Source organism: Manis javanica, chromosome 7, assembly GCF_040802235.1.
Source record: "Manis javanica isolate MJ-LG chromosome 7, MJ_LKY, whole genome shotgun sequence".
NCBI lineage: Eukaryota > Metazoa > Chordata > Mammalia > Pholidota > Manidae > Manis > Manis javanica.
In genome coordinates this window covers 24596062-24618268 of record NC_133162.1, presented here as the reverse complement: position 1 = coordinate 24618268, position 22207 = coordinate 24596062, and the positions used below count along the sequence as shown (strand labels likewise).

The 22207-nt window shown below is 53.7% G+C and overlaps 1 protein-coding gene across 3 annotated transcripts in view; it reads left to right on the top strand.

Moving 5' to 3' along the window:
• Positions 1-22207, top strand: part of NEURL1 (neuralized E3 ubiquitin protein ligase 1) — a 91928-nt gene that overhangs the window by 38002 nt on the left and 31719 nt on the right. The window contains exons 1-3 of one of the 3 annotated variants that reach the window (XM_017660111.3): positions 6940-7267; positions 18313-18554; positions 18915-19236. In XM_017660111.3, coding sequence (XP_017515600.1) covers positions 7234-7267; positions 18313-18554; positions 18915-19236 — 598 coding nt within the window. In that variant the 5' untranslated portion in view covers positions 6940-7233. Of the gene's footprint in view, positions 1-6939; positions 7268-16414; positions 16565-18312; positions 18555-18914; positions 19237-22207 lie in introns of those variants that run through there. The other 2 variants (XM_017660112.3, XM_017660109.3) reach the window with 2 other exon arrangements.

Genomic DNA, 22207 nt, shown 5'->3' with positions numbered 1-22207 from the left:
AATGCCCAGCCCCAGGGCCTGGCCCGTGGGTTCCGCTGCCAGCTCTCTCACACCTGCTAATGGCCCATGTCTGAGCCTGAGGGTTGGGGTGAGGGGCTCCAGCAATGGGCAGGAGGCAGGGCCAGGGCCAGGACACAGGGGCAGAGGTGAGGACCAAGGCAGGCTGTCCTGGGTTCTGCCACCCCTCGGTAAGCTGGACCTGGGAGGGGCAGCAGCAAGAGAGGGTCCGAGGGGCAGGCTCCTGAGGATGGGGGTGCAGGGGGGCCTCCCAGCCTGCAGGTGGCTTCAGCTGGCAGACTCCTGAGGATGAGGGTACAGGGGGGCCTCCCAGCCTGTAGGTGGCTTCAGCTGGCCACGGGCTGGGTACCACAAGGGGTGACTGTGTGTGTGTGAGAGAGAGAGAGAGAGAGAGAAAGAGAGAGAGAGAGGGAGAGAGAGAGAGGGAGAGGGAGAGATGGAGAGAGAAGAGGGAGAGAGGGAAAGGGTCAAGTGGGGGAGGGTGGTCTCTGCCTGTAGAGGAGGGATTTAACCTTCTGCTGTCAGCTGCCAGCGTTTCTCATAATCCGGGCAGAATCCAGGCAGGCGCAGCAGGATCAGTCCAGTGTGTTTATGCCTCTCAGGTGCACGAGGCTCATGTCTTGCTCCAGCATGTGTCCTGTCCACTGTGTCACCTTGGATCTCCTCCGCTTTCTGGCTCTGCTTCCCCGTAAATGTCTCATTGTCCACCCATCCTCATTCTCCTTGGCAAGGTTATAAGTTAAGGAGCATCTTATGAATTCAGAGCCTGGTAATTTATCACTTGTGGTCACTGGACAAGGCTGGCTTCAAGTTTAAAATTCATTCTGGTTCAATCTGCTGACTTAGAAGAACTTACACACTCTGAAATGGCATTTGCATAAGGCGGGCACTCTGAAATGGCATTTGCATAAGGTGAGCAGGCAGTAATTCAAGTGAAGCTGAGAACAGGGATGGTGCAGGGTAAGTGGTGCTGAGTGAGTGCTACTAGCCTGTCATTTTCCATTAAGGCGGTCCTCCCTCACTTCTGCCTGTCCTAACATTTATACTTAGTGCTGTACCTGGATCAGGGATCTTAAGTCACTCCCCTGAGGTTGGGTCAGGGACCTTAGCCCTTCCCGATTCCACCTAGATTCCTGAGTTCTCTGGGTCTCCGAACAGCAGCCTTTACAGCAGTCGTTCCTATTACCTGGTGGGCCAACCATGGGCCTCAGCGATTCCGTCGCTTGCCCAGTCACATGGCGGTAAAGCTTGCCTGTCTGACCTGAAGACAGGAGCTCCCACCCTCCACCGGGGTGGAGTGGACACATCACCCACCCTTCCTGGCTGGTGACTTAGATCTTATCAGCAGCAAATGTTTGCTTCCCGTCAGGGGCTCTGTGGGTGTGGGGGCCATCTGGAACACTCTGTCCTGGGGTATGAAACCTGGTTTCTTCCTTGTTCTGTTCTTTCTGCCTTGCAGGGACGGTGACCCCTCTGTCTGGTCAGGAGGCCCTGAGGCCCTTACTGGGGAGCAGGAGTAGGTGTGTTTGTGTCTTGGAGGGTCTGAGAAAGGCTGTTGGGTGCTGGGCCTGGAGCCTGGGAGGGGCACCCACTCAGGGCTGTTTTCTCAGATTGCCTTTCAGTTTGGCCCCGCCTCTGCACCTGTTGTGTTCCCATCATCCTGGGCGGCTGGCAGCTGTCACTGTGGGGCACCTGTCCCTGCCCCAGAGGACGCCCTCTGGGTTCCCTGGCTCCAGTTTCTCTGCAGCATGTAGCTCACTCTCTCCATCTCTGTCTGTCTCTGTGTGGCTTTGTCCTCATCTCTGTGTGCACCGTGCTTTCTTCTTCTCTCATCCTGGTTCTGGATGTGGGTGAAAGCTTTAGGGTGGGGTTCCCTGCTTCCCATTCTCCAGTGCCAGGCCTACTCTGATAGCAGAGGGAGAATGGCCCTGGCAGGTCAGTTTAAGCCTCAAATGCCAGATGACTCATCAGCTCAATCAAATTATCCCTTGTTCTTGATGAAAAAGACACTATAGCAACCGGGAGCTGCCTTCCAGCTCCTCCCCAGCAGGGCCTCCTCTGCTCTCTGGCCTCTCTTTGTGAATCTCTCCAGATACCAGTCCCCTCTGCTCACCTCACAAAGAGAAATTATCCCCTCTCCTTGTCCAGTCTTATCTCCATGCCTTCCCGTGTGCTGACCTATGTGTCATGTTAAGATATTAGACCTGAGTTCAAGTCCTCCTTATCATCCACCCACTATGTGGCCATGGGAAAGTCTGCAAATTATGAGACCTCCTTTGCTGTGTCTGTGAAATGGGCACATTACTTCTTGGCCTGCCTAAAGGACCTCAGGCTCTCTTGAGGCTCCTCCCCACTCAGAGATCTTGAATTTTGTAATTCTGAAGGTTTTTACTGTCTGGTGAACTTGTCCCATGTTTTGCTCTGCAGTTGCTGGGTCTGCCCTAGACTTTAAATTCTGAGAGAGCTAGCTCAGCCTAGGGATGCAGGCGCTGGCCTTGGGGGACATGGATGAGAAAGGACTTGGTAAGGGGAGGGCTGAGCTGGGTAGCCCACCATGGAAACCACAAAGGCACCCAAGAGGGAAGAGGAGCGAGTGGAAAGGGGGTTCCCGGGACAGGGCGATGGCAGGGAGACAAGGAGGGCTCTGGTGGTGGGGACGGTTTGGAGAGAAGAGTTTGTTCAGAGAGCCCAGGGGGTAGAGGTTCCCTCAGTGGGGCCAGAAGGCAGATGCAGCTTGGGGGGCAACCAGAATGGGACGGGGTTCTTTCTGAAGCCTGGCAGGATATCTGTTGGGTAGATTGCTCCCCACGTGCACATCCAGCCCTGACTTCTGCCTGTGCTTTGAGGTGGCACAGCCCCCTGCCAGGTCACAGATGCGTCTGTCTACCTTGTACAAGCTTTCCAGGGTGGGCCCTCCTGTTAATGGACAGGACATCTAGTCTTGTCTCTCTGGCCTTCATTTAAGCTCCTCCCCTAGATGTTATCCTCTGTCCTCTGGAAAATTCCTAGCTCTGCTTCCACATAGAACCCTTCTGGTTCCTTAAGGAGAAAGTCTATGATACCCTTGTCTTCTCTTCCTTAAGCAGGTAGAGCCCTGCCCCTGCCCTTTCCTAGATAGAGCATGAGTTTTGATATGGGCAAGTCTGGGTTTGAGTTCTAACTTGTCTTGCCTTTGGTGTAATTTCTTGGAGCCTCGGTTTTATAGCCTGCAAGATGGGGATGATTATAATCCTTTAGGGATGTCGTGGGGATGAGGTGAGATCATGTATGGGAAACACGGCACCCTGCCTAGCACATAGGATGTGGTCAGTAAATGGTAGCATTTATAACCTCTTCTGTAAATTTGCCAATTGAGTCTCCATTCCTCTTTCACATCCCCTTTCCATCCTTTCTGGCTGTAGCATAGAACACTGAAATAAATCAACTATAACCACAGAAACCTCATTCCTTGATCCAGTATGGCCTCTGCTTGGCTTCTGAAGGGCGGGGAGTCGGGCCTTGCTCAGCAGTGGGTTGCTAGTGGTCATGGTGAGTGCTTGATTAGTGAATGGAGGATGGAGGTCAGTGGTTCTCTTGCCCCTTTTAGTAACAGGATCCTTTTAGTAACAGAATCCTGTAATAGGAATGTTATAGGATGCCCCAGGGAACAAAACAGAAGGGGTGTAGCACTGGCGGCTGCATCATCTGTGGAGGCCTGGCCACAGCTCTGAGGAGGTAGTAGAGACACCCTCAGACCCAGGACATCACCACTTCCTATTTAAATAGGGGAAGTAGAATGTAGGAAACAGGACCCAAGGCTGCTGGGCAACCCCTCAAGAGAGTGTTGCTGTGAAGGCCCAGGGGCCGCCCAGCCCACCCCCAACTAATTACCTAATTTTCAAGGGGCTAGAGAGAGGGGCTACAGTGCCCATTTGAGGGACTGTAGGTATGCTGAGCCCTCACACCCCCTGCTTGGTTACTTTCCCTGAGTCCTGTTTCCAGATAATGATGTGAATTCAGTTCTGTTTGTGAGCTATTTCCAAAGTGCCTGCTCTTTGCAGGCATGATGCAGGGCCTGAGGGGGAGTGCAGGTGAGCCAGGTGTGCCCCATGCTGCTGGATGCAGCCACTATCTCCCCTGGTGCCTTTTTGCCCTTTCCCATGCATTCTCCTCACCAGATGGCAGAGTGACCTTTTAGAAATGCAGGTCTGGTCTTGTTGCCTTCCTGCAGAAACTTGTCAGGGTTTCCCTATTGCTCTGAAAAAAAGGCCAGATTATTCACCCTGCTCTTTGAAGCCCCCCTGGTGTGTCCCCAGACCACCATGGATTTCTACTAGAAAACTTCCCCAGGCTCCTCCTGCTGTCCATGCTGCAGCCATACCAACCTTGGTTCTTGAATGTGCAGGGCTCCCTTCAGCCACAGGGCCTTTGCACATGTTGTGCTCACCCTCTGGAGCACTCCCTCCTAACCTACCTCCACAACGTGTGGACGTATCTATTTATACTTCCATTGCTTTTCAGGAAAGCCTGCCCTGAGCCCTCCAGAACCTTGCTCCTTTCTTTCAGAACACTTTTGTAGGATTCTGATTATATGTTCCTTAGTGAGACTACTTGATAAATGTCTATTTCCCTCTGGACTGTAAGCCCACAAGAGCCAGGGCCTGTCTATTGTTGATCACCATTGCACCCCCAGCTTAGTGTCTGGCACCTAGTAAGTAGATACTCAATAAACATTGGTCAAGTTGAATTGTTGAGGTGTACCCAGGAGAAGCCAGAGCAAGCAGATAAGGCCACAGTTAGGCCATGGCTGTCTCTGTGTAGGACAGAGTAAGATGAGGGTCTGGGAGAGGCATAGTCTGGGCTCACAGGAGAGAAGAGCTCCAGAAAGGGGAACTCACTGTGTACCTGGGGCCCTAAGGAGGCTTTCCAGAAGAGGTGTTCCCAGGGCTCGGTGGGTGGGAAGCCCAGGCTGGCCGTGTGGGAGGGGCTGGGAGGGAGAGGCCCAGGCAGGCGCATCAACAAGCAGGCAGGTTAAGGGGTGTTGACTCTGCTGTTGCAGGAACAGCCTCCAGAGCCCCCTCTTTTTTGCCTCGATTTCCTTATTTGTGAAAGGTGCTGGGGTCATCTCTTGAGGATTGGACAAGTTAATGTGTGTAATGTGCTTAGGACTGCCTGGCACACAGTCAGGCCTTGTGTGTGCTGTTATGCTTATTTATCTCACAAAAGCAGTTTGGGTTATTTCCTCTCTGTCAGACTTTGACTCAGCCTCCCTCCCCACTCCAGAGGAACTATGTGTGTGTGCGTGTGTATACATGTGGCTAGACATTATCACCAGCAAAGGGGCAGCCTTGTGTGGAATCAGGTGTTGCAGCTTCTCCAGGGAGAAGTCTCAGGCCTGCCTCTGGTCTGCGAGGAGCATTGGCATGCTGGGCTTATGGGCCTTTCACCCAGGTCCTGCGTAGCCCTCTGACTGATGACCTAGGTCAGCCTGAATGCCCCTCCCCCAGAGCCATGCAAGGTGCTGGCAGCAGTAAGGTCCTGAAGTAAGGTCTCAGGGCTGAACACAGCCCCTCATGGTGCCCAGGCCTCTCAGTTCCATCTGACATGGGGCACCTCTGCCTGTTCCATGGCTCTTCCCTAGCCCCACCTTTCTACCCATTGGCCTTCCCTCCCCACCCAGATCTTTCTCTGGGAACCCAGATCCCTGACCTGAGGACAGCGGCTGAGGGCCAGGCTGGGGCCCAGGAGGAGGGAGCTGTCCTGTTCTCCTGGGAGAGGCCCCTATCTTGCAGAGAGCCTGCAAAGGGTGATGGACTGTGAGGCTGTCCGTAGACCCAGGCTTAAGTCTTGACTTTGCCCGTGACCTGCTGGACAACTGCAGGCAAGTTTCTGAGCCTTTCAGAGCCTCGACTTTCTTTCCTGTGAAATGGACATAACGGTGATCCCTGCCACCTGGAATATAAATCAGAGAGACTGTGCAGTGCCAGTGTGCAATGAGCACTCAATGCACAGCAGCCACTATTTTGGTGATGACTTGAGCTCCTGGCATGCTTGCTGAGCTGGAGGGGCCTGCCTTCTGCCACCTCTGCCTTTTCTGCCTGCATCTTTCCCTCTCCCCTGAGTATGGGGTGCCAGGTTTTGCACCTCAAGATTTCTCCAGGACTGCATGAGTGTGTGGGAATGTGCATGTGTGAAGCATGTACATTGCGAGGTGGTATGGAATGGTGTGAGTGAGTGTGTCTGTGGGCAGAAGGCAGCTAAGTGTGCATGCTTGTGGTAAACGCTCATGAGTATGTATGACACTGTGTTTGTGCATGTACATGTGACTTGGTGTAGTCACATAGTATGGTCTGTATATATTGGTTGTGATTGTATATGCTTGAGAGCAAAGGGACGATTTGTTATGGGGGTAAAAGCATGGACCCTGGTTTGCATCCCAGCCCTGCCACTTCCTAGGTCAGTAACCTTTCTTTGTCTCAGCTTTGTCATCTGTAAGATAATACTAACAATGGCACCTTTTGATAACACAGTAATATGGACCTCTCCATCCAGCCCATGATGACTGAAGGAGTTCATACTCCAAAGCACTTGTGGTAGAGCCTGTGTTAGCTGTTTGTTATTCAGCTCTCCTAGCCAGACTGCCAGCCCCATGAGGGCAGGGCAGACGTCTGTGCTGCTCCCACGGCATACTTATCACCTTGTCCAGTGTCTGCATGTAGAAGGTACATATGGCATGTGAGTGACTGTAGGGGGTTGTGTGTGTGTGTGTACCAGTGAGGAGGTGTGTGATGGAGAATGTGCATATGTGTGTGTATGTGTGTGTGTGTGTGTGTATCTGCTCTGGTTGGGGCATCTCCAGTGCTCTCTGGAGCTCGGCTATTTCAGGAAGCCTCCAGTCTCCTCCTCCTTATGTAAATAAACATGACAGATCCCATTGCCTGTACCAGCGCGGAGGTGGGGGAGGCTCTGAGAGTGGGTGGGAGCCGGAAGGCAGTGGTGAGCAAGGCCAGAGGGGTGTGCATGTGTGTATGTGTGCGGGTGTGTGTATGCGTGTGTGGCTGGCCTCACAGGCAGTCAGCTGTGCTGGGGAGAGAGCCAGGGAGGGGCAGGCTCAGCCCTGCCATGCCGGCTGCTGGCCGCGGGGGAGGAGGAGCGGCAGGAGGAGAGGAGCTGGCGGCCAGGGTGTGACGAGGCCAGCCGGCCAAACGGAGGTGGCCGTGCCGCCTGCTGCCTGAGATGGGGGGACAGATCACCCGGAGCACCTTCCACGGTAAGGCCCCCAGCTGATGCCTGGGGGGCCGCCCAGCCCCAGTCTGGGGACCACCTGGGGGGCTGGGGCCAGGGGCCCTGGGGCTGAGGGCATGGTCATTCCCCTGCCTCTGCACTCCTTGGAGGGCTCTGGGGCTGTGGGGGGGTGGTGCCTTTGGGTGGTGGGCACTGAGGCAGAGGAAAGCAAGGGGGTGCTGGGAAAAGCAGGAAGATGGGGGCTTTCCCTGGCAGCTGGTGGAGGGTAGGCAGCTGAGTCTCCACAAAGTCTCCGTGTCGTCTTACCTCCCCAGGGTGCTGACCAGCCCCCAAGTGGGAGGTGAGGTCCCAGGTGTCTCTACCCCCATCTCCTAGAACTGAGGCAAATGACAGTTAGGCAGCTGGGGGGACCTGTCTGGATCCTGGGATGCAGGCCATGGAGGTCAGCACTGTGTTCCCTGATGGAGCTGTGGGGAGCTGTGTGGGCACATGTGTGTGTGCACTAGTGGGCACCGGAGGTGTCTGTGGATGTGTACCTCTGCTGGCTCGTGCCTAAGCACATGGGTGTGCAAATCACAGCCCCCACATTGCCTGACTTGGGTTCTCAAAGCGTGTGCTCTGCTGGGGATGCCGACAAACTTCTGACCCTGAGGTTCACACCCACGGTCGGACAGACTGATGGGCAGGTAGGTGACAGGGTGGAAGGGAGGACCTCCGGCTGGCTCCCTACTCCCAGGACTCCGGCTTTACCTGACTGCCGTCACCTCATCTGCCTGGGCTGCATGCTGTAGTCTTGGGAGGAACATGACTGATGTGGGAGACCCAGAAGGGGAAGACACAGCCAGTGGGAGCTGGGGGTCTTATACAAATGGGCTAGCACCAGAGCAGCGGGGGCAGACCTTGGGGAGTTCCTGCCACACTCGCCTGGGTGTAGGGCTGCCCCTGCCTCAGACAGGGCATCAGAAGGGGCAGCTTCCATGTGCTGAGGGCAGTGGGCTCTGAGGAGCCTGGGAGAGGCCCAGGGAGGAAAGGTGATGGCAGGAGCAGGTGGGAGGCTGTGGCTGTGACCCGTGACCAGGGGGCTTGCCCCTTCCAGGCTCTGGACTTTGAGACAATAATTTCTAATTAAAAAAGAAAAAGGCAGGGAAGGAGACATGGGAATAGCAAATCATTGGCTCTCTTAAAAGGAAATGAATTTCATCCTGGGCTTGGAGGGCTAAAGTGACAGATGGAAGGCCCTAGAAGACACATAATCCGGAGCATGCCAGGGGCAGTGCCAGTGGCCTGGGCCTTGGCTTGAGACTCGGACTGGGCTGACCTGGGCCTGTCCCTGCCCATCTGTGGGGTGGGGGCTCTTCTCAGGGCTCATTGGCCCCAGCGGGGCCTGTTGGCAGAGGGTCTGGAGCCGACTGGCATTTTCCACTGGAGTCAGACTTGAGCAAGCCCATGGCTTGGGAGGGACAGAGGCCCTCAGGCCAGGCTCAGGACAGCACACTGTTCCCCAGCTTCCTTGGAGCACAGGCTGCAGAGGGGAGTGAGGACCCCGAGAACCCCTGGGAGGGCATCAGCCTTAAAGAACTCATGCTTTGGGGTAGACATGCATTATAGTGAGGGCGGGTGTCTTCCTGAGCCTCGGTTTCTCATCTGTTAATGGGCTAATAATAGTACCTTCCTCATAGGATTGTTGTGAGGATTACATGAGACAATGCGAGTAGGACTCAAGTGGGGAAAACCAAAGCCCTTGGAAAGGTCTTCTGAGGCTAGGGTCGCATTCCCTCCCTCTTCCTCTGGGACAGGCCGATGGTCTGGGGCGTGTTGAGAACTCCAGGAGGCTGGGTGGCCGTAGGCGAGTGCTAATCAAAGGCCTCAACCCCCTGGCCAGGACCACCATCCTCAGGCTGGGCACCCACTGCACTGGCCCCAGCCCCTGCTCAGTCTACCTTCAAACACAGTAGGAGTTGGGGCTGTGGAGAGGGGTGCTTGCCTGTACCGGCTACCCCTGAGCCAGAGCCCACACATGCATGTCCTCACCACGGCCATACCGTTCACCTCCTGGGAGGTGAGGGGGGCAGTGGGGGATGCAGAGGGTTGCTCCTCCCTAGGGATGCCCTCCGCCCTCAGTCTGACTCCTGAAGACAGTTACATAGCTTGATTGTATTTTCACTCTGGGCCTTGGGATTTTGGTTTGGTTCAAGCTGAAGATTTTGGATTGCTGGGTGACAGAGGTAACGGGGAGTTGACAGAGAGGACTGCAGACTGTGTGTGGGGGGGGGTTTATCTAGTCATGCGTCTGTGGATTTGTTTTGGCTGTCTGTGTTTTTGGTATCTGCAGAATGTGCATCTGTGTTTGGGGCCTCTCTGTGTGTGTGCCTATCTGTGTAATACTGAACGGATTCTGTGCTGTGTCTGTGTTCCCATGTGTGAGCAGCCGCATTTGTGGTGCTCTCTACGTATGACGTGTCCTTGTTATCCTGCTGATGTCAGTGTTTGTGCATGAGCCATGTGTGTGTGTGTGTGTGTGTGTGTGTGTTAGGGCTGGTGGTAAGGAGTTGGGCTCCTTTGGGACCAGTCTGGCAGGGGACCCATGGGAGAAATGAATTTCCATTTGGAAATGGTTTCGGCAGTTACATGCTTGATCTCTCTCATCAGGCAGATTTTCAGAGCTGCTCCCAGTCTTGAGGGCAAGATCGGGGGCTGGGGAGAGCACAGAGGGAGGCAGCAGGGATCCTGGGGGGCCTCCTTCAACATTCTCCCCTCCAGGGCAAGGATGGGTCTGTTGCTGCGGGGCTGATGTGCAGACGACACACAAATATGCGCCCAGACATACAAGTCACTTCCAGGTTGGTCTCTGGGTCAGCCAAACCTAGAATGCTGGGATGCAGAGACCTGAGAGACTGGTTGCCTCTCTATCCTTTCCCAGACGGGGGACGCTGTGGCCCAGAAAGGGAACTGGCTAACTGAGGTCACGCAGCTAGCAGCTCAGAGGGGAAGCCAGGCCTTGTTTTTCTTCTGCAGCTGACTTCCACTTCTTCTCTTCAGGTTCCTTAATTCTCAGACAGACAGCAGGGAAAGCTCATCAAGTGGCCCCGTGAGATTAGCCCAGAGGAGCCATCTGTCTCCTGGCGGCAGCTCTGGAGGCTTAGGCTGAGGGGAGCTTGCAGGTGTGGAGTAGTCTCATCATCTCCGTAGTCTCTTAGCCCAGCACCTTAGTGGGCACCCAGTAGGTGCTTGGCCACTGAGTAAGAGGGAGAAGTATGGGGTACGGGCCCAGGGCTGCTGGACACATGGCAGTCGGGGCTGCAGGTGGCCCCGAGGGGCAGGCGGGGTGGAGCTGTCAGAGAGAGCCAGGGCAATGAGGTCAGACGAGGTTGGAGAGGAAGGGCAGTGGGGCAGGGGTTCTTGGTGAGAGTTCAATGCTGCTCCACTCTTACTTGTTGTGTAAATCTAGGCCAGTCCCTTCATTGGAGTCTGGGTCTCAACATCCATGTCTGTACATAGTGAATGGAAAGGTTAACCCACAAGGTTGAAGAATGATTCCATGAGCTAATAGGCGAAAGGGTGGCACATCTGGTGTATAGTACGCACTCTAAACTGATGCGCTCCTGTGCACGTTTCCCTGGGGGCTCCTGCATGCCTGTGTGTGCCTACACACACAAGCACCTGGCTGCCTCCAAGGACTGAGGTTGCATCTTTGGCTTCCTCCAGCCCCTGTGGGCCCCCAGGACAGAATGTACCCTTGGCACTGAGTCCACCAGTAGGCACCCCCACTGGCCGTGAGGGTGGATTTGTGTAAGGGGAACTAAGGGTAGTGGTCTACATGGTGTGTGGATATATGTGACTAAGCCACACTCCCCCTCATTCTCTCAGGCCAGGCCTGGGGGCTTTAGGAAAGCAATGGGAAGGCAGACAGGGAGCTGAACCCAGAACAGTTATCTGGAATCCCCTTCTGGACTCTTAGGGTGGGGTAGGGGTGGTGAGGGGGGATGGCCCCCTCCTGGCAGTGAGGACAGTGGGAGGCACAGCTGTATACACCTCTGCTGCTGGGAAGTCGGAGGTTGGGGTGTCCCAAAGTGACTGAGAACAGGAGGTTCAGTGTGGAGATTAACTGGCTATAAATGTGCCGATCCTTCCCACTCCCTGCCACACATCTTCACCCACCTTGTCACCATGAACTCATTCAGTTGTCCGGAGAGCAGCAGAACTTGCTGTACACATGCATGGCCAGGCTCTCCGGGGAAGATGGAGGGGTGCTAACGTGGCATTTGGGCTTAATTCTTTGGAGGAATCAGAGTCGAGAAAGGGTGCATCAGTGCTGGATACTCTGTTAGGAATATATGAGGTCCCTGGAGGTCCACAGCAGGGCCCCTACTCTGGACTGGGTCAGAGAGACTTCTGGGAGAAACTGGACTTTAAAACCAAGGTCTAAAGAGAATGACAAGTATATAGGAAGGAAGAAGGAAGGAAAGGTTCCCAGCAGAGAAATGGCTTGGGCCAAGACTGGAGGCAAGAGGCAGGTGAAGGAGGTAGCTCCCTTTAAGGAACCCAGAGAAGTTCATAGGTGCCCAGTTTTATCATCATCTCTCTCACTCGAGCCCCACCCCTCCCACCTGCTCTCTCAGCCTGTGGGCTGGCTCCCAGAGTCCCTTTCCCAGAGAGGGTTCTGTTCAATGAATGCATATAAGCTAGTCCAAATCAGGACCACCCTGGCAGTCCAGGATTAGTGTGTTTGGGATAAATTAAAACAGAAGCATCTGGTCTGTCACTGGGCTGCAAGGCCCTGATCATTTCCTATGGTGGTGGTGGTTGCTTTTATAAGAAAAAATAAGACCTTATGTCAGGTACAGGTGTTAAAGTCTGCAAAATTATTTCACATGCATGAGATATTTCGTATCTCTTTGGGGCATCATAAGAACCTGAAGAGGTAGACAGGGCAGCTCTGCTGACCCCGTTTTACAGAGAAAGAAATCAAGGTCCAGAGAGGTAAAGCAACTTGTCCAAAGTCACAGAGCAAGTCTGTGGTGTGGCCAGAGTTTGAACCCCAGGCTTCTTGCTTCCTGCTCATGCTTTCTGTCCCACCCTATAGACCAGAAAGTGGGATAAGTGTCCCTCTTAGGAGATGCAAATGATCAGGCAAGAGCAAAGCAATGGGTTCATAACAAGGCAATCCTGTCCGCAGTGGGATTCAGCTGGGCTTTGAAAGATGGGGGGTTTGGAGAGGAGAAATGAGGGACAAGGGAATGGCTTGAGCAAAGGTGTAGAGAGCACAGATTGACATCAATAGTAGTAATTATTGTTATATAATTTATAATACATTTATATAGTATATAATATAATGTACATATTCTATTACATAATTAACAGTGACACCATATTTTATGACATTACATATAGTGTTATATAATTAATTAGAATTATCATATATAACATTATTATAGCAACCACTCACTGGGTAAGCTTTACATTCACCATCATCTCATTTAATCCTCACAAGAATCCCACGAGGAAGGTCTATGGTAACTCCCATTTTACAGATGAGAAGAGTGAGGCTCCCAGAGGTCTTACAGTTAATGACAGAGCTGCTGGGTTTGGAGGCAGCATGCCTGGGTCCAATCTGGGCCCTTTACTCTGGCTGGGTGGCCTTGACTTCATTTCTGAGGACGTGTGTCATAGTGGCATTGGGGTCCTAATGAAGATGCTGACTGTTAAGTCACATAGAGATGGGTAATTGTGGGGTTTTCTCCCCCCTTTTCTCTCATTGGCAGCCCAGCTCAGTCCAGCCTAGGCATCCGGGGCTCTGCCAGGATGGTTCTGGGCAGAGAGTGGCACACGGTGGGGAGGTCACTCTGTTGGCTACACTGTGTCTGTTACATTGTGCTTCTCCCGGGATCCTGCCAAGAGGCTGGGAGGCAGGAATGTGGTCTGAGCTGGCTGAGGGTCGCCCAGAGGGCTGGCCAGTCTTGTGTCTGGCAGCTCATAAATGCCCGGGAGGAATGGGCTGTGGGGAGGAGTTTCCATTGGGTCAGCAGCAGCCTCCCCTGAGAGGGTTGCCCCACTGTGGTTTCCGAGGAGCTTGTAAACCTGTCACTAAGGGGGCCTCCCTGGGAGCTCTGCTGGGAACCAGATGCTGAGGCTGGGCTCCTTCCAGGGCCACTGGCCACTGGGGAAGCAGTGGTGCAGGGCACAGGTCAGGCATCTTCGAGGCCCTTCGCTGTGGTGGCACCCTCTCCAAGCAGCCCTTCCCCACTACACCTGCCATCTTGGACTCATGGGGAAAATGAACTCTAGGGTTAGACACTGAGTAGGGAGGGTAAAGCACTGGACATGGCATTGCAAGACCAGGGCTCAAGTCTCAGCTCTGCCACTTAATTGCCGTGTGATCTCAAGCAAGTTGGTTAACTAGTCTAAATCGCAACTCACTCATCCACAGAATGGGGACCTTAAGGGTCATAGTGTATGTCAAAGGGCAGGGACGGAGCACTTGTGGATGGTATAGGGAAGAAGATCTGCCCAGCTGCCCCTCTGGCCCTTGGTGTCAGAGCTGTGCTCAGGGTTAATTCTCATTTTGCTTTCTTTCCTTCCTCCCCCAGATAATAAAGCCAGTTGAGATGGAGGAGGGAGATAGCAGAAGCAGGGACAGCAGGGGGTGGGTGGTGGGCATTCTGGTCAGGGCTGCCATGCTGGGCACCTCTGAAGGCACCATTTCTAGCGCAGTCCATGAGAATAGCACCTTCCTGGAGGCATTCAGGGCAGAGCTGACGTGGCTGTATGTAGCTGTGCTCTGGCCCTTGTTCAAAGAGAAGTGGTGAGGCCTGGGCTAGGGCCATGGCAGCAGTGAGGACAGGAGGGGTCAGAGCACAGTGATGTTTATTTCTGAGGTGGGATGGGTGGGTTGGATGTGGGATGCTCAGAGGCTGCTGGGAACATGGTGGGGCTAGTGGGTTAGGGTTAGGAGTTCAGCTGGAGCCTGCCAAGCAGCAAGTGACCACAGTCCATTGGCAAGAGATGCCCAGCAGGCCAGAGAGGGTCTCCGCAGTGTCCCTACCGGGGTGGCTTAGTGGGCATTGATTGCACGATGAGAAGGGCTGAGGACAGTTCCAGGGACAGTCCCTGCACCTGTCTTGACGGCCTCAGGGATGATCCTGTGTGGACGAGGGCAGACATGGGGCTTTGCAGGTGCAGCCATCTGCGAAGGTGCTTGCAGTGGTCGAAGTGCTCTCCACATACCCGTGGGGGCAGGCAACAGCACCCCCACTTCAAAGAGGTGGAAGGAACTGAAGGCTGGGAGGGCAGGCCCAAGCAGGCTGCAGGGGCTCCTGTTCGATGGTCCCAATCCCAGGTGCTGCCTGTAGTGGGGAGGCGGGGGCTGTGGTCAGAGTCCAGCCTCCTTTTCTTCCATCTTAATGAAGCCGTGGCTTATTAGCTATTGTTGCTTTTGAGGTATAATTTATAGATGATAAAATTTATCCTTCATAAGTGTATAGTGTGGTGAATTGTGACAAATGTGTAAGTTGTGTAACCACTGCCACAATTAAGGCACAGAACATTTCTGTCACCATGAAAACTCCCCTTGTTCTCTGGGTCTTCCTCTTCCCCAAACTGTGACGCACACTGATCTCTCTAGCTCTGGGGTCTGGCGTTTTCCAGAGTGTCCTACAAATGGAATCAGACTGCGTATAGCCTCTGTCTGGCTTAGACCATGTAGTGGGCTTTTGAGGTTCCTCCTTGTCGTATCATAGCTCCGTTCACTCTTATCGCGGCATAGAATGTCTTGTGTGGCTGTACCTCGTTCCATCTGTCCATTCACCAGCTGAAGGACATTTGGGTGGTTTCCAGTTTGGGGTTATTATGAGTAAAGCTGTCATGTGTTTGTGTAGAGGTCGTTGTGCGGGTGTGTTTTCATTTCTCTCGGGTGAGTGGGATTGCTGGGTTGTATGGTAGGTATTTATAGGACACTGCCAAGCCGATTTCCACATTGGCTGCACTGTTTGCACCCTGGCAGCCATGTAGGAGGGCAATGTATGAAAACAAGGTTTGCATTTCTGTGTTCTGGCAGTATACACATGTATATGGTCAAAGCAACATAACAGAATGCTGGGAATCCCCCAATGTGCTACAGAAGGTGATTGTACATGGTACATGAACACTTTGCCCTCTGTTTTACTAGTTATGACCATATTTTAATGACTAAAAAATGTATTCAGCATACCAAACCCATGCTTTCTTGGATAATGATGCTGAGTGGCCAAGACACAGACCCTGCAGTCATTTGCCCAAGTCTGGCTCCTAGTGGCTCTTCCTGCTGGCTTTGTGACCTTGGGCAAGCCACTCAGGCTCTTTGAGGCTCACCTTTGGCACCAATAAAATGGGCTAGCAATGTCCCTTCCTACTTCCTGAGTTTGCTATGCAGGTGAAACTGAGAAGTGTATGAAAAACTCCCAGTTCAGAGCCAGGCACATGTTAGTGCTTGATAAATGGCTGCCTTTATTATTAGATGTGCATAGCCCTTGTGTGATGTGTATTTTATGTGTACTCTTTTGTACATCCACGTGTGCATGAATACATGCATATGTGCACAGTACATATGTAAATGTGTGATTCTTGGCCTAAGGGAAAAGGGAAAGGGTAAATCTCTCTATTGTTTGTCTCCTAGAGTCCGGACCACCTTCATGCGCTCACAGGTGTATATGTGTGTTCATGAGCATGTCTGGGTGTACACTGTGTCCCCAGGGACTAGAGTTCCCCTGTCCTGCCTTCTCCATCTGTTCTGCTGTCAGCCAGTGTGGGTGGGCCTATGCTGCCCTTGGTCCCCCAAGAATTTTACCCTCCCTGTAGAAGGGAGGACCTGGGGAGTGGTCCTTTCAGGGCCGGGGTCTCTGGTTTCTGGGTCTGCACCATATTTGCCCAGTGTTTTCTAGTCAGTAGGCTTTTTTTTTTTAACTGGCTTATTGCCCTCAACATTATTATTTTTAAATCTGTCTGTGTTGCTGCTCATATCAATAGTTCATTCTCTTTTTACTGCTCAGTAGTATTCTATGGTTTAGATGTACCACAATTTGGTGTCCATTCATCCAGAGGCATTTTTTCCCTTTATGTTTTACATATGTATTACATTTCTACATATGTATATATCCCTAAACAATGTGTAACTTTACCTTTTGCCAGCAGATATTTTTTGAAAGCAACAGTCAAGCCATGTCTGAGGCTGGCCTGAGCCTAATGGGCACCTGTAGGCAGTGCCATGCTTGTTCTTCACCCCAGTCATCCCTGTCCCTGGAATGATCTTCCCTGCTCTGCACTATCCAGGGGCCTCAGCTTCTTCCAGGTAGACAGTGGGTCCTGCCAACAATCCTCTCTAGCGGGTCTCCACTGAGCAATTCCAGCCCTCCCTGCTTGGTGGGTTTCAAAGCCATTGAGCACTGTCCATTGATTCGTCTTCTCTCCTTAGTGAGAGCAAGGCGAGCTCTCCTTGTGCCACCCCCACCTCTTACACGCAGGGCGTCTGGCTTGTGCTGGACTGTGGATGCTGGTGTCTGGGGCCTTCTGGGCAGGAGGAAGCAAAGATGCAAAGTGATGCAAAGTGATGCAAACCAACGCAAACACGGCCTGGACTGAAGTCGGGGCCTTCCTGGCTCTGGCTGTGGAGGTTCCTCCCTCCCTGTCTTTCTCCCCTTCCTGGAAGCACCCACCACTCCCCTTTAGAGAGCAGGAGGCCTCTGGGAAGCCTGATGCTGATGGAGCTTTCTGCATTATTAAATTCCTGCCTTGGAAGGACCAAAATTTGAAACATCCCAGAAGGCTTCTGTCACATTCTGTGGCTTTCTACTTCCCCTATCCTCCATGTCTCTTCTTTCAAGATGATGGGACGGGCGGGGGCTGTCCTTCCTGATGGATGGGACACAGATCTTGGGGAAGAAGGAATGCCTCCCCTCTCTTGCCTACAGCTGCCACGTCGGCGCATGAATATTGCTGTTACTGCTAATATATATCTTAGAGCCACAGGTTCAGAGGCTGTTGTGCCCGAGAGCGGAGGTGACATCCCCAGGGTCACACTGGCGGTTAGTGACAGACACAAGCCACCAGACACCTCACCCATGTTCTTTTGCTCCCTGCCCTTTCTCCTGGACACCAGACTCTGCTGTTTGTAAAGTGCTTTCTCCTGGACCATGCCCTGCTCCCTACGCCGTAGTCCTCGGAGGTGTGGTAGGGTTGTCTGCAGAAGAAAGTGCTATGGCTCCCTGGCCAGGGGCTCTGGAGGCAGACCTGAGTTCCGTCAGGAAGCGTGGGTGGAGGGGCCCGCACGTCCAAGATGTTGCAGGCACGGGCAGCGTAAAGCAGGAAGGCGGCCTGAGGTGAAGGGAGGTGGCCTGGGGCTGCCGCTGCCGAGGCTGTCCCACCCTCCTCCCTGGCCTCCGGGGCACAGGCCCATGAGCACATGCCACGGCAGCCCAGCTGTGCCAGCCCGGCTCCTCTGCCCTCCTCCAGGAGGCCTGCCTGAGGAGTGACCTGCCTGTACATCCTGCTGGCCCTTGTCACTGCCTGCCATTTGATTTCTGACTGTGTCTTATCTCCCTTCCTAGACTGTTGTCTTCTTGAGGACAGGATCCATGTATGTTTCATGTCTCTATCTACAAGGGCCAGGACAGGGCTTGGTATTCAGCAGATACACAGTGAATATTTGTTGAATAAAATATACGAGGTGATACTGAGTGACAGTGTATGGTGGATGTTGGTAGTAAATGCTGATTTATCACATGGTAGATGGTGGAAGTAGATGGGGTAAATACTAGTGATTAGCAGATGGTCATGTGGTGGTGGTGGGAGGTGACAAGTGAAGCATGATGGTGGATGGTGGTAGATAAATGGTGGTGGTGGTGAAGTGGGAAGTGGCAATAGATGGTAGCAGGAGAAGGATGGTGGCAAACGGTGGCAGTAGTGGCGGGTTGCCGTGAAGGTGGAAATATGGGGCGGTGGGCAACTTCTCTTATGCCCCAGCCCTGCCCTTCCCTAGGGGCCCCTGGTCCAGCTCTCGGACTGGCACATTCTCTGACACTGTGGCTTGTTCCTTTGCAGACTCCATTGGGGGCCCCTTCCCTGTCACCTCTCACCGATGCCACCACAAGCAGAAGCACTGTTCGCAGGGCAGCGCCGGCGGGGGTCTCCCGGCTACGCCGCTGCTCTTCCACCCGCACACCAAGGGCTCCCAGATCCTCATGGACCTCAGCCACAAGGCCGTCAAGAGGCAGGCCAGCTTCTGCAACGCCATCACCTTCAGTAACCGCCCGGTCCTCCTCTATGAGCAAGTCAGGCTGAAGGTGGGGCCTCCCTCCTGCTCCCTTTCGCTGTGCCCCCGCCTCTGGCTTCCTCATTCTGGCCATTACGACACCCTGCCCCTTCTCCTTCCTCTGCCACTCCCGCTCTTCTCGTCCCTCCTCATCCTTGTCCCTCTTCCTTGCTCCTTTCTCAGCCTCCCTGTGTGACAAACGAGGAGTGGGGGAGGGGTGGCCTGGGGGGCCCGGCCCCGGGGAGGGAGAGGACCTGGCTGCCCGTGAGAGCCGGCCTGTGGGTGGTCTGCAGAGAGGGCACACTCCTGTCCCCACGGGCTCTCTGCCAGGGGTGGGGGGGGGCCGGGCTGGGCTGGGGGCTGTCTCTGAGGCCCACCCCCTGCCGCCCAGATCACCACGAAGCAGTGCTGCTGGAGCGGGGCGCTGCGGCTGGGCTTCACGAGCAAGGACCCGTCCCGCATCCACCCCGGCTCGCTGCCCAAGTACGCCTGCCCTGACCTGGTGGCCCAGAGCGGCTTCTGGGCCAAGGCCCTGCCAGAAGAGTTCGCCAATGAGGGCAACGTCATCTCCTTCTGGGTGGACAAGAAGGGGCGCGTGTTCCACCGCATCAACGACTCGGCTGCCATGCTCTTCTTCAATGGGGTCCGCACGGCTGACCCGCTCTGGGCCCTCGTGGACGTCTATGGCCTCACTCGGGGCGTCCAGCTGCTCGGTGAGTGCCCACTCTCTCTGGCCCTTTGGGTGCAGGGTGCGCCTCCAGGTGCTGTTGTCTGACACTGCTCAGTCCCACCAGGTGTGGGGACCGCTCCCCCACCAGTAGCAGCCCCAGGGCCAGGTGGGCCTGGGCACAGCTTGGGGAGCCTCTGTATAGACTGCAGAACGCTTTCTTCCTCTGGGCCCACGGCTGTGGCAGGTGGAGCCTGGCTGAGATTTCTGCCCTCTCTGGCCCCTCCGGTTGTGCCTTTGAGCAGTGCATAGCCTTCATGATCATAAACAGCAGCCTTGAAGACTCCACCCCCAAGAGAGAATGAATATTAATTATCATAACCATAGTTTAGAGAACTCTCACGCTGTGCCAGACACCTCATAACAACCCTGGGAGGCCCACTCCATTACTGCGCCCAGGGAGGCAAGATGCGCGCTCAGGGAAGTTGAGTCACTGGCCCCGTAAGGCACAGCTGGTGGGGGGGCACAGCCAGCACCCAGTCCCAGTGAGCCTGCTCTGCAGCCCCCTGGGAGGTCCAGCCCCACCATAGTGCTGTTTGCAGGGATGTGGGAATGGGGTAAGAGGGGAGAGCAGAGGCATCAGTGGGCCGAGCCTTTCAGGCTGCTCCTGGGTAGCCAGCAAGAGGTAAGGCTGCTTCAGGGGAGTGAGGGGGCAGCCATCCCATGGCAGTGAAGAGGGGCCCCAGAAGGCAGAAAGGAAGCTCAGGAAGCTCCCCCTGGCGCTGTGAAGGTGCCAGGCTTCCTGGCAAGGGCACATATAGATCTAAAATCCCAGAGCTGGAAGGGGCCTCCTAGAGTCTCAGACTTCCTAGGGCGACACAGTGAGTTGGTGGCTGAGCTGGGGCTAGAATCCAGGTCTCCTGACTCCCTGGCCAGGATCCCTCCCACTTTGCTGCCCTTGTAACATGTGCAAGCAAGTGTATGTGAGCATACATATGTAGACTCTGGGTACAAATCAGCCCATTGGCAAATTGGCCATGTCTCCAGGCAAAGCCTGCATGAACCTCAGCTTCCCTACCTGTAAAATGGGTTGCTTGGAAGATTAAATTAAGTTAAGGAGGCTGTGAGTAATGTGCCCAGCACAGTCCTGGGTATCAAATCGATGCTCAAGCAGTGCTTCTTCCCTTCTCCTATCCCTGCCCCCACCTCCCTGAAAGAAAAATGCCTGGAGGTGGTTGAGAAACTCTTTTTCTTTTTTTCTGACTTCAGAAACTAGAAACTAGGAACAATGAAGCTGTTCTTTACAAAACACCTTTTTTTGACAGTGTAAGTGAAAACAAAGAAATGAGTAATGGTCAGAGCCTTTCTGTTTGTTGAGTTCCAAGTATCAGCAGGCTGTTTTTGTTAATTAATAGTTTGGGAACTTTCTGTTTTTCAACTCCATAAAAGTGTTTCTAGGCATTCATGAGGACATGTTAAGGCTCTTCTGGGTGTCAGCAAGCAAAGGAAGGAGCCCAGGCTGCCCGAAGACAATCTGCTTTCCGTTCCCTCTGAAACGGGTGTGCCTGCAGGGCCTCTATCTTCCTGAGGCAGAAAGGGCAGTGGCTTGGCTCCTGGGCTAAAGAGTCAGACGGATCCAGCTGGGCCCCTGGCCTCATATGTGCTAGCTGTGGGATCCGTTTCCTCATCTGTGAAATGGGGATAATAATAGCCGTTCTCAGCATCCTTTTGAAGGCTCAGAGAGCTGATTTATATGAAGCAGCTTACACACAGTAGGTATTCAGTGACAGTTATCTCCACTTATCCTGGAGAGTTGATGCTTAATCCAAGGTTCAAGTGAATACCTCTGGCAGCTCTGATAGCTTCAGGGCCCCACACTTCAAGGCATTAGGGTCCCAAGTTTGAATCTATGCTTCAGCCTGGACACCTTTGTCTGAGCTTCAGTTTCCTCATCTATAATGTGGTTGTGAATACTATGACTTAGCCCAGGGTTTGGCCACATGATGGGAGAGAGAAGAATGTTTCAGCTATTGAGAAAGTCACAGTCTTGTTGGAGGAAAATGGTAAAGGAAGTGGTGGCAACATTTCTGCTTTTCCCTAAGCAAAGCATGCCCTTCCCCACAGTCCCCAAAGATCAGAATCCCACTTAGGCTTCCAGGCCCAGCTCAAAGGCCACCTCCTCCCTGAAGCCTTCTGGGACTGAGCTCTCTCCATCATCCCTTGTGTTCCACCATACACACCTGCTTGTCTCTCAGCATGAAGCATTAGCTGAGCCTTGGTCCGTCCATATATCTGTTTCCACACAAGATGGGGAGGGCTTTGAGGGAAGAGTCCATGCCTTGCCTAGTCAAGTTTCTCTTTGGGGTGGATGTGTGTGGAAGACACTGAGGAATATTTGTGGGGTGGGTAGGGAAGAGTGGTGGGATGGATGGATGACTTTTTAGATGAAGGGATGTGGGTGGGGGACTGAGGTAGACCCAGCCCTGCTCATAGACAGCCCCAGGCTCATGGAGAAACTGGGATGACAAGGCCAACAGTTCAAACACAATCAGGGCATAACCCAAGAGAAGACAGTAAATTGTTTAATACTGTGGTCATAGGATCCCTTCCATCTGCTGAGATGGTTTCCATTCAGTTATCTCATTTAATGCTTCAGGGGCTGGCCCCAGAGGGAGTGTTTTTTATCCCCATTTGGCAGGGAGAAAATTGAGGCCCATGGAAGGCCTGGCTTGCTGTGGAGGGATGCGGCAGAGCTGGAACTTGAACTGGGTGTTCTGATGCCAAAAGCATTATCTTCCCTGTTATCTTCCAGAGCAGGTTTAAGCATGAAGGGAGGCTGAGGTCAGTGAGGAGGATGGAGTCCAGGAAGGCTTCTTGAAGGAGGGGCTTAGTCTGGGCCCACAAATTCCAGGAAGGTGTGGGGGATGGGTGGTGGGGATGAAGAGGACATGTCAGGTGAAATAGGGCTTCTAAACCTGAGGGACGGAGGGAAGGGCCTGGAGAGTAATCTGAAAGGC